The sequence below is a fragment of the Hyperolius riggenbachi genome, chromosome 6 (assembly GCF_040937935.1).
Source record: "Hyperolius riggenbachi isolate aHypRig1 chromosome 6, aHypRig1.pri, whole genome shotgun sequence".
NCBI classification, from domain to species: domain Eukaryota; kingdom Metazoa; phylum Chordata; class Amphibia; order Anura; family Hyperoliidae; genus Hyperolius; species Hyperolius riggenbachi.
Window position 1 is genome coordinate 54,986,509 of NC_090651.1, and position 14,807 is coordinate 55,001,315.

General features: G+C 44.1%; 1 protein-coding gene across 5 annotated transcripts in view; it reads right to left on the reverse strand.

The window, feature by feature from the left end:
- DNAJC6 (DnaJ heat shock protein family (Hsp40) member C6) overlaps positions 1-14,807 on the reverse strand; it is a 119,609-nt gene that overhangs the window by 25,964 nt on the left and 78,838 nt on the right. For all 5 annotated transcript variants that reach the window (XM_068239300.1, XM_068239301.1, XM_068239299.1 and 2 more), the window contains 6 exons: positions 13,933-14,127; positions 10,462-10,579; positions 10,293-10,372; positions 7,491-7,684; positions 5,355-5,438; positions 411-815 (listed from right to left, as the gene is read on the reverse strand). In XM_068239300.1, coding sequence (XP_068095401.1) covers positions 411-815; positions 5,355-5,438; positions 7,491-7,684; positions 10,293-10,372; positions 10,462-10,579; positions 13,933-14,127 — 1,076 coding nt within the window. The remainder of the gene's footprint in view (positions 1-410; positions 816-5,354; positions 5,439-7,490; positions 7,685-10,292; positions 10,373-10,461; positions 10,580-13,932; positions 14,128-14,807) is intronic.

Below are 14,807 nucleotides of genomic sequence, written 5' to 3' on the forward strand. Positions count from 1 at the left end.
TACAAATGTATCTATCTACAATGTAACAAACAAACACTGCTCTAAGAGAACAAAGAGGGCTTCCCCGGCAGGCTTTTCAAAGGTCTATTTGTATATCAAATAAAGATACATTTGTAACTACAGGTAAGAACGGATGCGGATTCCTAGTTAAATCCAACACTAAAATGTCATGTTTAACCCATTCAGTGAATTTCTGCTTAAAAAAAAATCTAGCATAATAGTTTGTAAGCTGTAAGCAATCTTTTAAAGCAAAGTTGTAATGCTGGGTGTTAAACCGCTTTAAGATTTAACTGCTGGATGAGTTACAGAATGGAGATTCAGACTATTACATATGCCGGGCAATTATTGACTGATGTCAAAATGGTGGAAACTGTTGAAAGACCATAAACTGGTGTTCTCCTCCTACTTACGTTCTCCTATCTTCGGAGACTGGGAAGGTGAAGGGGAAGCTGCAGACCGCCGTGGCGTGGAATGCGCAGAACCCACTCCTCCTGCCTGGAGTATAGTCTCCCCAGGAGCCTGAGAAGGTCCAAAGATGTCATTCAGTAGGTCTGAGTTTGAGGGTGGTGGCTTGGGTTGCGATGGAGGACCACTTCCACCAAGACACAACAAGTCAACATCTTCAACAGGGGCCTGTGGCGCCGGCGGCTCTGTCTTTTTGTGCTTTGGAGTTCCGTGCAGTTTATCTCCGCTGTTGTTACTGTGTTGGCTTGAGAGAGATAGAAGTTCGTCATCTGATTGCTCACTTTCCTCGTGTACTAATGCAGCTCGATCTTCTGCAACCGGATGAGAACTGGACTTGTCTGACTTTTGATCTATGAGATCCAAAAATATGTGATTATTGGACATGTACATTTTCTGATTAGATGTCAGACACAGAAGCTGTGATTTTAAAGGGGACTGTTGCTAAAATCAAAGTAAAGGCAAGGCTACCTTCTAGGCAGCCTTGTCAGCCAATAAAAACAAACAAACAAACAAACAAAGCCCCTCTAAACCTCAGCAGAACTTGTTTCTACCATGCATGTCCAGGTAATAGAAATGCAGGCACACTTCTCTGTGATGACATTCTCCAGCCTCTGCAGCAATACAGAGACTGGTCATGTGGTCATGCAGGAGAAGTGGGCAGGGCTAGGATCTTCAAAACCCTTAATTCCCTTTCGTTTTGTAATACTATCCAAAAACATGAAATCCTAACCTAATTTAGCAGACATTCAAACCAGCCATGCTAGTACTATTGTGAAGTATGGCAGTTTCGACTTCCCAAATAGCAAGAGTGATAGAGTGTAGACTACATTTCCCAGCATTACTGTAGAAAACACGTGGCTAAAGGTGGTGTCGAAGGGCAAAGGCAGTGACAAAGGGGGGGGAAGCATGGAAATGGTGTCCACGGTTGTTCTTTATCCGTGCAGATTACCGTGTTCCATCCATGTTCAGTTTATGTATAGGATACGGGTGGAAGCTTGTGTTGGCCAATATAATGATGAAGCCTGCTCTAGACTTCACCTTATTAGGAAGAAACTGCAGGAGTCTTGAATCTGTATGTGCCAGTAATCCCACCTCCTTTAACCCTTTAGAAGCCAATTTATTTAGAGGCTTGCAAGTGCTCCAGGCACATTTTTATTTCTTATTTGTTACATTTGCTTGCTACTAAATAGTAAGGCTGTAATCTGTATTTATGGCCACTTGTCACTAGAGGGCATTGTGAGACAATAATAGAGGACTTCTGCTTTAATTTCCTATTAGCAGGGAGAGATCAAAGCATTCCAAAGAATTTACAGCACACCGAGTTCTGCCTGCCGGCTGAGGTCACAAAGCAGTGCACTTATCTCAAATGAAATAACTCAATTAAAGCTGTGAATGGGTTGAAAAGACGAATCCGTGGCACGAGCGCCCCTCCCCTCTCCCTACCTCGCCTTGAGCACAGTAGGCAGTTGTAGTATGCGTGCGCAGCTATGCGTCCACACCGCATTACAACTGTCTTATTAGTATATAAGATGAGTTACAGCAGCAGCTAAGCGCACCTATAACCAATTTCTTTAAATCAGAAAAACATAATTTACTCTAAACGCGTTTCCAGAATTTTGTGTTTAGTTGCACTTAACTACTTAAAGACCGCCCCACGCCAATGGGCGTGGTCGCGGCAGCAGCCCCAGGACCGCCTAACGGCAATTGGCGTCAAGTCCTGGGGCTGCATTTTGCAGGAGATTGCACGCAGGCTGCGCACACATCTCCTGCTCGGGGGGCACAGCTCCACCCCGCCTTCAGTCTCCGAGCGGTGATTGCAGCGGCAGCGCTGCACTGGGGACAGCAGTGTGACACGGCTGTCCCCCCTTGGGGGACAAGAGAGCGATCGGCTCTCATAGGCAGAAGCCTATGACAGCCGATCACAGGATTCGCTGGCTGGGGGGGAGGGAGGGGTTTACAAAACAGTAAAAAAGGATGGATAGTAAAAAAAAAAAAATTAGAGAATCACCAACAAATATTTATTTAAAAAAAAAATAAGCACAGGGGGGCCATCAGACCCCACCAACAGAGAGCTCTGTTGGTGGGGAGAAAAGGGGGGGGGGTGTCACTTGTGTGCTGTGTTGTGCAGCATTGCAGCTTGGCCTTAAAGCTGCAGTGGCCAATTAACAATAAAAAGGCCTGGTTTTTAGGGGGGTTTAACACTGCGGTCCTCAAGTGGTCAAATTGAGCCATATAAACCTGACTGTAGTCCATGAAAGGGGAGGTTAATGGTGTGTTCTGTTGCCTAACATAAGGAATTTTATTTCCTGAATTTTCAGGAGTTCAGCAAACAGGTTCATAGAGATAGATCATTGTTGCCCAATATGGCTAAATTTGGCCAGGAAAGAGAAAACCTGTACTTCGAGGCGTAACTATCAATAATGGAGCCTCCCAATTTTCATTCCCTTTTCTACCCCTGGTGACTCTCAGAGCCTGGAAGCCCTTCTTGCAAGGGTCATAAAACAAGTGTGGACATTGTAATCTTCACACCCGTATCAAGTGTAGCCACAAAGACACTTGATCTGAAGGCTGGACCCTTTTAACAGAGATTGTGAAGTAGTATTTGGGGCCCCCTTGTAGCTCTGGGAACCCCTGTGGTCACATGGTCTGCTTCCCTGTAGTTACGTCCCAGCTGCACAGGTTGGATTTTTCACCAACCGATATTTTTTACCCCAACTCACTAGTGCTGTCTGCTCACCATTCCTCTGCTTCTTTTTTACTCTACCCGTCACACAATCACAATGGAGGTGGCAATAGACTTGTCTTAAAGAGTAACGGTTAGGCATTAAATACAAAATAAATTTTCTAGTGCAGGCTGTTACAATAGTCCAGAGGATGCTAACCAGGCAAATCCAAACTTTAAAATCAGTCTTGCTGTGCTCCTTCTCTCCCCATGCCCCCAGGCTCTAAGATGGTACGCAGACTAACACAGACGCAAAAGAGAAGTGACATGCTATGCTGTATCAGCCTGATTGGCTGAAGTCTCTGTCACTCACCTCTCTGCGCTGTGATTGGCCGCCTGCTCTCCCCTTCACTCTCTATGTTTCAGCCGTGTTAGTGCGCAGGGAGGGGGCCAGAGGCTGTCTCTTGTGACTGTCCTCGGCCCCCCTCCTCCAGAGGCATGTGGGCTCCCGCTCTGCTGCATCTGTCGCCCGCAGAATTCTCCCTCTTCCCCGTGCTGAATATTGGGGAAGGATAAAGGAGTTGCACACAGACTCCCTGAATAATGGTTCCAGGTGCTGCAGTTCCCTTCTACACTCTCTGCACTGCCTCTGGTGGTAGTGCAGAGAACAGATGGGAACGCTAGCACTTGGATACATTATTAGGAGAGTCTGTGCCTTCTGCCTTTATCTTCCCTTCTGTGCTCTGAATCAGTGCGGGGAGGAGGGGGATTTGGATTGAGGGATTCTTTAACCTGGAGGGCACAAGATGGCCCCTGCCAGGAAAATAATATAAATTGAAAATTAAAAGAAACCAAAACGTGGACAGTGCATTACATCTGATATGTAAGTAGAGCAAGCATTTATCTACTTACATATGTATTTTTCGTGGGGGGCATATGATGGCTAACAGTTGTTCTTTAAAGAGAAACCGTGACCAAGAACTGAACTTCATCCCAATCAGTAGCTGATACCCCCTTTGCCATGGGAAATCTTTTCCTTTTCACAAACGGATCATCAGGGGGCTCTGTATTGCAGATATTGTGGTGAAACCCCTCCCACAGGAAACTGGAAGGACCATGGTCCTGGCAGTTTCCATTCGGTGAACCTCGTTGCATTGTGGGAAATAACGGTTTACAGCTGTTTCCAATTGCCTAAAAAGCAAGCAGCCACTACTTCCAGTGACATCACCTGCCAGCAGTAAAAATGCCACCATGTGATACATGTCAGAATGTAAATCAGGGAGAGGAAAGCTTTTACAATGGGCAAACACTGACTAAATCATTTATACATAATTATTGTAAAAATGAAGTACTTTTTTTTTTATTACATTATTTTCACTGGAGTTCCTCTTTAAGGTGCCCTTTAACGGTACAATTTTTTTCATCAGATGCGATCTTTCAATACACTGTTGTTAATATAGAATTGTACAGAAAACTGCACAGTGTGTGGGGAAAAAAAATCAATGTAAAAACGATTCTTTGGTCGATTGGCACAGAAAATGTAATCGATCCGAAGGTTGGATTTTACGGTCGTATCTGAAGAGAGAAAATGCCCTAATTGAACCGTTTATAGGAACAATTACCTTCTGACGACTTATGATCATAAAAAGTGCGTCAAAAGTTTGCATCTGATTAAAAAATTGTATAGTTAATGGGCACCTTACCATACTTTTACTCCACACAAAAGAAAACAATGACATCATATAGAGAAAAGGCATGATGTCATTGAGGTCTAGTGAACTGAAAATCTGTCTCTCACAATTGCAAGTAGGGTTGCTCAAATCCGGATCCGGGAGATACCCGTATAGTTGCTATCCGGATATTTCCCAGTAAAGCTGTGCGGGCTGGGCGGGGAGGTCAAGCTTACCTGTCTGACATCTTCTTCGTCCGTCCCTGGCGCCTCCCACAATGCGGTCCACGCGCATCACATGACTACAAATACTTCCTCCTTCAACCCGGAAGGAGGAAGTGTTTGTAGTCACGTGACTGCCGCGTGGACCGCATTGTGGGAGGCGCCAGTGACGGACGAAGAAGACGTCAGACAGGTAAGCTTGACCCCCCCGCCCACCTTTACTGGGAGATATCCAGATAGCAACTATACGGGTATCTCCCGGATCCGGATTTGAGCAACACTAATTGCAAGGTGAGCCCACAAAATGGCTTCAAAGAATAAGGTGAGAAATGATACCTTGCCAGCTCAAGGAAGAAAAGAAGACCCCCTGCCCAGGACTTTTGAAGTTATCTTGCTGTTGTTCCACCGGAGGAGGTCTGCCTGTCAAACACAAACAACACCTGAGAAAAAACCCAGCAACTAATGTACCGTTACATCAGGAGTGCATCCTGCTAGGAGCTAGTCTCACTTATTCTGAGAAACTCACAGAGGAATTAAAGGGACTCCGAGAAGCCTCTTGCAATGGCCACTTCCTCTTCCCGCTTCATTCAGTGATGCACTTCTCTATCAGAGAAGACAGGGATGCCCTGGAAGTTATAACATAGCCAAGATGGCAGCCACGATTTTTAAATTGAAATCGAACAAAAACTATTTGGTGGAGAACGGCGATTCAGGCATCAAAAGAAAGAGTAGAGCACAAGCTACAGAATGGTATGCATCTTTAAGTACTTTGCAGTACTGGTCAGAGTCTTAAAGGCATGCCTATGAGAAGTGCTCGGAGTCCCTTTAAAGTACACCTGAAGTGAGGAGAATATGGAGGCTGACATATTTATTACTTTTACAACGGCTGTCCTGCTTAGCCTCTGCCTCTAATACTCAGAGCAAACCTGAACTAAAAATTAAAAATAAACATACACACATCATACTTGCCTCCCACGTAGTCTACTCATCAATCTCTTGCTCCTCTCTTACGTCATGTTTTTCCACTGTGATCAATAGATTTCTCCTCCATTTTAAAAATGGCAATGACCTCGTAACAGCTTCTGTGTCAGCAAGCTGTTAAAGGTAACCTGAAAGGATCTCTGTCGCGAAAATCTTAAAATTTTAAATACATGTAAACATATACAAATAAGAAGTACGTTTCTTCCAGATTAAAATGAGCCATAAATTACCTTTCTCCTATGTTGCTGTCACTTACAGTAAGTAGTAGAAATCTGACATAACCGACAGATTTTGGGTTAGCCCATCTTCTCATGGGTGGGGGGGTTCTCAGGGTTTTCTTTATTTTTAAAAGCACTTAGTGAATGGCAGTTGCTCCATCCAACTGCCAAAAAAGTGTGCAGTGAGCAGGGAGGCTGGCCAACATCTTTGTAATAATCTTTTTTCAGGGAATGTCTTTATAAGGAATAAAGGCCATGCTGAGAATCCACTATGAAGAGATGGACTAGCCCAAAATCTGTCGGTAATATCGGATTTCTAATACTTACTGGAAGTGACAGCAACATAGGAGAAAAGCAATTTATGGCTCATTTTACTCTGGAAGAAATAAACTTCATATTTGTATGTGTTTTAAATTTTAAGATTTTCACAACAGTTCCTCTTGAAGATGGAGGGATATGGAGGCTGCCATAATTATTTCTTCTAAACCACTTCCGGGCCACGCTAATTGAAATCTACGCCCCGTTTGGGACCTTTTATCCTTCCCAGAGCATAGATTTCAATGAGCCTGCTGCACACTCCCACCACTACAGCCCACTCGCCCAGCAGTCGGTTTGACAATTTCATTGGCTCCTGACCCTCTGATCACTGTGAGCCAATCACAGTGGCTTACAGTGATCACAGGGTCAGAAGCAAATAAAATCAGCTCCTGACCGACTCACAGAGCTCTGCTGTTGTAGTGACGCCAGAGAGAGTGAGCTTCGGCAACGAGAGATCGGCACAAACGGTGAGAGCAATGGGTCAGTGCGGCATGAGGTCGGTGAGCCTGGTCTTTGTGCCAGCAGTCTCTGGTCCTTAAGGGGCCAGAGACTGTTGGCAGGCAAGTGGTTAAGGTATACCAGTTGCCTGGCTATTCTGTTGATCCTCTGCCTCTAATACTTTTAGCTGTAGACCCTGAACTAGCATGCAGCAGATCAGGTGTTTTTGAAAATATTGTTCGATCTGATTGTTTTGACTTTTCATTTTCAGTTCAGGTTTGCTTTAAGCCGGCTGAGGCGATCAATATTGACCGCCTTAGCCGATAATCAGGCATGTGTACGGCAGCCGGCGACCCCGACCCGATGTACTCGCCCCAAGCATCGCTAAAGCCCATTTGTTTGCGCATCTCCCCAGGCCCATTTCACCTTAACCAATTTTTTGCTGGGTACCTGTCGCATACAAGAATCTGTTAAAGACTGTAATCCTTATGACTTGTATTCCATGACTGCCTCTTACCTCCTGCAGCTAGAGTGTCCTGCTGCTCCTGCTGGGAAGAGAACAGAATGCTCGGGTTAACATCCTTGGCGTTAAAATTTTCCCAGGGAGGGGTGAGGTCTGTCTGTCTGTCTGTGGATTCGATCTCTATGTCGAGGATAATGTGGAACAGCTGGGGATACTTGTCCGGAGAGTCACAGGCATCAAGTTCAGGCCTGGGAACATACATTCAAAAAATATCTGAGCACACACTGGATTTATCGAGGAGAACACATATATGTACCCAACCAATGCAAAAGCCAGCTATTGCTGCACAATCACCCACCATCACAAACTACATCCTTGTGGATGTGTCCAGGGGCGCTGCTTGGCCCAGGCGAACCAAGAGGCCGCTTGGGACTTCACCCACAGTAAGGGCCTCCTAATAACCAATAAATAATTTGTACTCTTTTATAGGTTTTTAACAATTCATTTATAACTGAATGTCATTAAATATTCTCTTTCAACTTCAGTCTACAGCTTCTATAGCTATTTTTAGGAACCGCATTGGAAACCATGGCAACAGCATCTGGCTTGGTTGAAAAGATACCCAAAGTTCTAGTTTCTTGGTTTTGTGTTACTGGGGTCAATTCACTAAATATCAGTAAAATGTATGTGCGCTGGGTTTACTGCAATGACAAACTCATTCCACGGGGAGAAGGGATCCTATATATTTAGGAGGGAAGCTGGCTTGACGTATACACCCATTTCACTACAGTCAAGAACAAAACAAGACAGCTTTCTGGAACACCAGTGAATGGTAGTCTGCTAATTAGAGTTATGCAACATTTTCCTAAAATTTTGCAATTTCAGCCACATGTAATTATGATTTTGAAATTCAATTAATTTTGCGTAATTTGCATATCATTTATAATTTCATGTAATTACATGTAATTTCAGGCTAACTTTAGTAATTAAAGGATACTGTAAATCCTCCACAACAGCTCAGTCCAGGTCACCGGAGTCGGAGCTCTCGGCATGCACACGACAGCACGATCACGTCATTTTGCCTGCGTGCATATGCGCAGAGCGCTACTGGCCGCGCCTGCGCACTACTGACTCAATCAGGCAACCTGGACTGAGCTGCAGTGGAGGATGTAAGGCACAAAGGAGGGGGATGGAGGAGAACGGGGGAGCGGTGGGCATGAGGACGGCATCTGATACATGCATGCTCCCTCCGTTTTTATATAATAGTTCAGCTCTGGCATCCTTTGAAAGTGTAATGTTTGTTAAGAGGAATAGTGGGAATAAGTCAAAACATTTTTTTTCTAGAAAGTCCTTGTAGTTTTTGAGAAAATTGATTTTAAAAATTCAAAGAAAAAAAGTGTTTTTTTAAACTTGGTAAAAATGACATTTTGCTGTGGAACACTTTAACTGCCTAACAACTGCTCCACGCCGATTGGCGTGAGCAGCATGGCAGCACCAGGACCACTCCACGCTGATAGGAGTGAGCAGCACGGCAGCACCAGGACCACTCCACGCTGATTGGTGTGTATGGCTGGGAATGGAGATAACAAGGGTTCGCACGCGCCGATGCATGCGCATCCCGCTTGAATGACGGAGTGTAATGCCGTCATCAGTCTCCCGGCCGGGATCGCCGCTGGGGACTGTTAGATGGCGCCGTCTAATAATCCTGTACAGCACTGCGATCTAAGGCAGCACTGTACTGGGGACAGCTGTGTCACACGGCTGTCCCCTCTGTATGCAGGGAAGTGATCCGCTGTCATAGGTTGAAGCCTATGACAGCCGATTATGCTGATTGGCTGGCGGGGGGAGGGAGAGGGGTATAGAAAATACATTTTTTTAAAAAAAGTATTTTTATTTAAAAAATAAAGGTATATATATTTACAAAAAACAAACACACATCCTGGCAGCGTTCTTAGCCCACCAACAGAGCTCTGTTGGTGGGCAGAAAAGGCGGGGGGGAATTACTTGTGTGCGGAGTTGTGCGGCCCTACAGTGAGGCCTTAAAGCTGCAATGGCCTATTTTAGTAAAAATGGCCTGGACACTAGGGGGGTTTAAAGGGGAACTGAAGAGAGAGGTATATGGAGGCTGCCATGTTTATTTCCTTTTAAGCAATACCAGTTGCCTGGCAGCCCTGCTGATCCTCTGCCTCTAATACTATTAGCCATAGCCCCTGAACAAGCATGCAGCAGATCAGGTGTTTCAGACTTTAAAGTCAGATCTGACAAGACTAGCTGCATGCTTGTTTCTGGTGTTATTCAGATACTACTGCAGAGAAATAGACCACCAGGGCTGCCAGGCAATTGGTATTGATTAAAAATAAATAAGTATGGCAGCCTCCGTATACCTCTTACTTCAGTTCCCCTTTAAGACCACGGTTAAAGTGACAGTGAAGTGAAAATAAACGTATGAGATAATTAATGGTATGTGTAGTACAGATCATTAAAATAACATTAGTAGCAAAGAAAAGCATCTCATATTTTAATTTTCAGTTATATAGCTTTATTTATAACACTGCATCACACTGTCACATTTGCAATTTAGAATCCACGCTCTGCTTTTTAAGCTGTAAAACTAATGACCTTATGTAATATTTCACACCACATCAATAAAATTCAACAACAATTTTGACAGTACTTTTTCACCTATTTTTTGGTACTTTTTCACTTGCAAAGTGCTGAAACGTTATTTTAAACAGAAGATGAAAACATAGGTGAAAAAGTAAATTGAATAAAGGGCCACAGTGTATTACGTGTTTACACTGTTAGTTAAAGTTCTGCTGCAACAAATGGAGCATTTCAAAAGACATATGTACTTACTTTGTGAATTTTAACACTGTAGTTCCAAGTGCTATAAAACCTGTATGGAACTGTATCTGCAGGATCTGAGTGTTTGTCATCTAGAATTACAAGAGAACAGCAATAGATATTGTGATTCAGGTAACATAGAAAGCTTAGCATATACTGTATGTGGACAGGCAGCACCTACCTTTGCCTGTAGTCTTCCGCCAATGGTGGATCTCATATGATAAACAGATACAATGACATCGCTGTGAACTGTGACACCAAGAGGAAACACAATCTTTCCTTCCTGAACACGGTACTCCCTAGGAAGAGAGCAGACATGGTGCTCAATTCATGTTTTACTGGATGAGGACAAATCAGTGTTGCAAAAACCTGGACAAAAAACATACCGCCCAACTTTTTGAGATAAGAAAGAGGGACACTTTAGGACACACCCCTGCCACACCCCTAATCACGCCCTCACCACACCCCTAGTCATTGATACCAGAAAGAATTCAGAAACAAAAGACAAAGTTTTATAATACAGACCATGCTGGTTCTCTCTATCATCATTAGTTCTCCTTCATTTTAACATTTAAAAGTAAGAAATCTATCAATTTAAATGACAGAAAGAACATTGAGAGCTTGTTCACACTAAGGGCGTTTTCGGCCTTTTTTCAAGCGCAGGCGATTTTCAAAATCGTCCACAATAAGCTTGTGCAATGATTCTCTATGAGAAGGTTCATATCACTCCGTAAAGCCGTGCCTGTACCATTTTTAGGGTGATTTTGCACTAATTGAAGGTAAAGGAAGAGCGCTAAACACTCACAAAATCACTTTGTGCATCGATTTCATTCGCGATTTTAAGAGTAGATACATTGTATTTACTCTTTACTCTTTTCCAGGTCAAAGAGTTCACTTCCTGGCTTGCGACAGGGAGTGAAATAAAAATATCACTCTGCAAATGCGCTTTAGAAAAGCGCTTTAAAAAGAACGCAGTGCTCAGGCAAGCGCCGGGAGGCGAAAAAAAAAATCACGCACAAAATCACAAAATGCTTGCGATTTTGATTTTAGATGTGAACAGAGCCTGAGTGTTCATTAAACACGGTTTCCAGTAGGAAATATATATATATATATATATATATATATATATATATATATATATATATAGGCTAAGTGCCTCAACCTTCAAGCAAGAAGAAGAAGTAGCGCCCCGCCCCCAGGGGAGTGCCTACACTTGCCGCCGAGCTGCAGGGGGTAGCATGCAGAAAGGGCGTATTGGGCAAAGTGGCTGGGAGGGGGGGGGGGGGGGGTCGGACCCCCCTCCCTCACCTGGGTCCCCCATCTGCGCTCCCCCTCCAGCTGAAGCTCAGCAGTAGCCGTCGCTATTAGTAAGAGGCAGTGGGCGGGGATGACTCATCTCTTCCGCGTTACAGCGTGTGTTCCACTGTTGTCACTTCCTGCAATGCCGTCCACTTACAATACAGTGGGCGGCATTACAGGAAGTGACGACAGTGGAACGCGGAAGAGGTGAGTAATCCCCGCCCACTGCCTCTTACTAATAGCGGCGGCGGCTGCTGCTGAGCTTCAGCTTGAGGGGGAGCGCAGATGGGGGACCCAGGTGAGGGAGGGGGGGTCTGACCCCCCTCCCCGCCGCTGTGCCCAATACCCCCTTCCTGCCCACTACCCTCTTATGCGGCGTATGCTACGCCGCGGGTTCGCTAGTTAAATATATTTACATAGATCTGTACATAAGCCCTGTCCATTTAATAGCAAGTTAAACTTTCTTCCTTCTAACTAAACTGAAGAAGAAAACCCATGAAACATATTTCTTATAACTGTTAACCATTTAGCAGCCAATTTATTTAGATGCTTGGAAGTGCTCCAGGCCAATTTATTTTAGCACATGTATTTAATTCTTATTTGTTAAATTTCCCTGCTTCTAATTAGTACTGCTGTAAAGTGTAATTATGGCCACTTGTCACTAGGGGGCAGTGTGAGATAATAACAGAGGACATCTACTTTCAGTTTCCATATCCCCTGCTCTGCAGAGAGAGATCAAAGCTATCAAAGAGTTCTGCCAACTGAAGTCAAAAGCAGTGCACTCATCTCAAACAAGATAACTCTATTGATGCTGCTAATGGGTTAAAATACCCCTGAAGTGAGAGAGATATAAAGGTTGCCATATTTATTTCCTTTTAAATAATAGCAGTTGCCTGGCATCCTGTTGATATCTTTGGCTACAGTAGTGTCTAAAGGGGCCCATACACTGGTCGATTTCAGAGATCGATTATATAGAATTAGCTGATCGATCGATTTGTGGCCAATTTCAATCGATTTGAACAATCTGACAGGATGGAAAATCTAGGTCGATCAGCTGCTGGCAGCAGATTGATGGCCCATAGAGTGGCATTGGATCTAATGGTGCAGTAATGCATTTAGATCGATTTTCAATAGATTTCCAATAGATCTTTTCCTAGTGTGGGGCACACATCAGATAGATTCCTGTCAGATTTGACCTGACAGGCATCTGACAGGAATCTATCTGATGGTCAAATCTGCTGCAAATCTATAAGTGTACAGTATGGCAACCTTAAATCACACACCTGAAACCAGCATGTGGCCAATATCAAGTCAGACTTCAGTCACCTGACCTGCATGCTTGTTCAGGGTCTATGGCTAAAAGTATTAGAGGTAGAGGATCAGCAGGCCAACCAGGCAACGTGCATTGTTTAAATGGAAATAAATGTCAGCCTTCATATCCCTTTCAATTCAGGTGTCCTTTGACTTAACTTTCAGCCAGGGGCGTAGCAATAGGGGTTGCAGAGGTTGCGACCGCATCGGGGCCCTTGGGCCAGAGGGGCCCCGAAGGGCCCTCCCTCAACTACAGTATTAGCTCTCTATTAGTCCTGTGCTCATAATAATCACTTCTATAAATACTTTGAATAGTGGTAGTTATTAAACTGTTCCCCGTCCTCTTCGGACTAGTGCACACCAAAAACCACTAGCAGATCCGCAAAACGCTAGCGATTTTAGAAGCATTTTTTCTTCTTCTTATGAAGCGTTTTGCTAGTTTTGTGGTTTTGTGTAGCGGTTTTTTGTGTAGCAGTTTACAGATATTGTTACAGTAAAGCTGTTATTGAACAGCTACTGTAACAAAAACACCTGGAAAACCGCTCTGATCTAGCGTTTTATCAAGCATTTTGCGTTTTTCCTATACTTAACATAGGAGGCAGAAACGCCTCCGAAATCCAAACAATGCTGCAGTCCGGGAGTTTGCGTTTCAGCCCAAAACCGACCCGCTCTGGTGTGCACCAGCCCATTGAAATACATTACCCAAGCGTTTCCTCAGCCGCAAGCGTCCCTAAAAACGCGACCGAACCGCTCTGGAGTGCACTAGGCCTTCTTGCACCTCAGACACTGTAGCTGCCATTGGCAGGTTTTGGTGCGCCGTATCAAATGCATAGAGTGCTTGGGGGGCCCCACTGTAAAACTTGCATCGGGGCCCACAACTCCTTAGCTACGCCACTGCTTTCAGCGGATATTTCATTACCGCTTGCTGTGTTAGCAATTAAATTAAATTTCTTCTAGGCAGTATTATTATTTAGTTTTTATAAAGCGACAACATCTTCCGCTGTGCTGTACACATTATAATTATAATACCGTTAGCACTCACTTCATCCTTTCGTATTCCTGCATGGTACTGAAGATTCGCGTTTCGCCGATAAGGACTTCGCAGAAGGGCCGGCATCCATTGCGCTGTTTATTGAAGCAGGGCACAGGGCTGATGGTGGCACTCTTAATGACGATAGGCTTGCAGTGAGGATGTACAGGCTTGTCAGAAACTAGGTCACATATATAGCCGACGTACCTAGGAAAAAATAGCAAAAGAAAAAAACCATAGCTTACAGCGCAGCCTCCAGGCAGCTGAATAATGCATTTTTAGTTTATAACAACGTAGGGATCCGTAGGTGTGATCAGATGACTCCTACCGGTACTCTATCCCACAAGGAGTCATTCATTAGTATTTTACCAATTTGTTTACAGATTGGGAAAAACACATAATACTCCAGATATGTAATTAATCATATCGCTGCATTGACACTGAATTGCATTCACAAGTGTGTTTTTTCAAATTCCCATGCACAGATATTTGGATGCACTTTATAGAGAACTACCAACACATTCTGGGCTTACTAGCCCAGTAAGCTCACACCTACAGGATGCCTGAAGTAACAGCAATATGGAGGCTGACATGTTTAATTCCTTTTAAAGAACAACTAAAGTAAGACGGCTATGGAGGATGCCATATGTATTTCCTTTTAAAGGGACTTCGAGCACCTCTCATGGGCATGCCTTTAAGCCAGGCTACTTCCAACAAAGTCGTGCTATGACATCTCTGGAGGAGCCTCTTGCAATGGCCATGCGTGTCACTTCCTCTTCCTGTTTCATTCAGTGATGTACTTCTCTAACAGAGAAGACAGGGGTGACCCAGAAGTTATAACATAGCCAAGATGGCAGCCTCGATTTTTAATTTTTTTTGAAATCGAA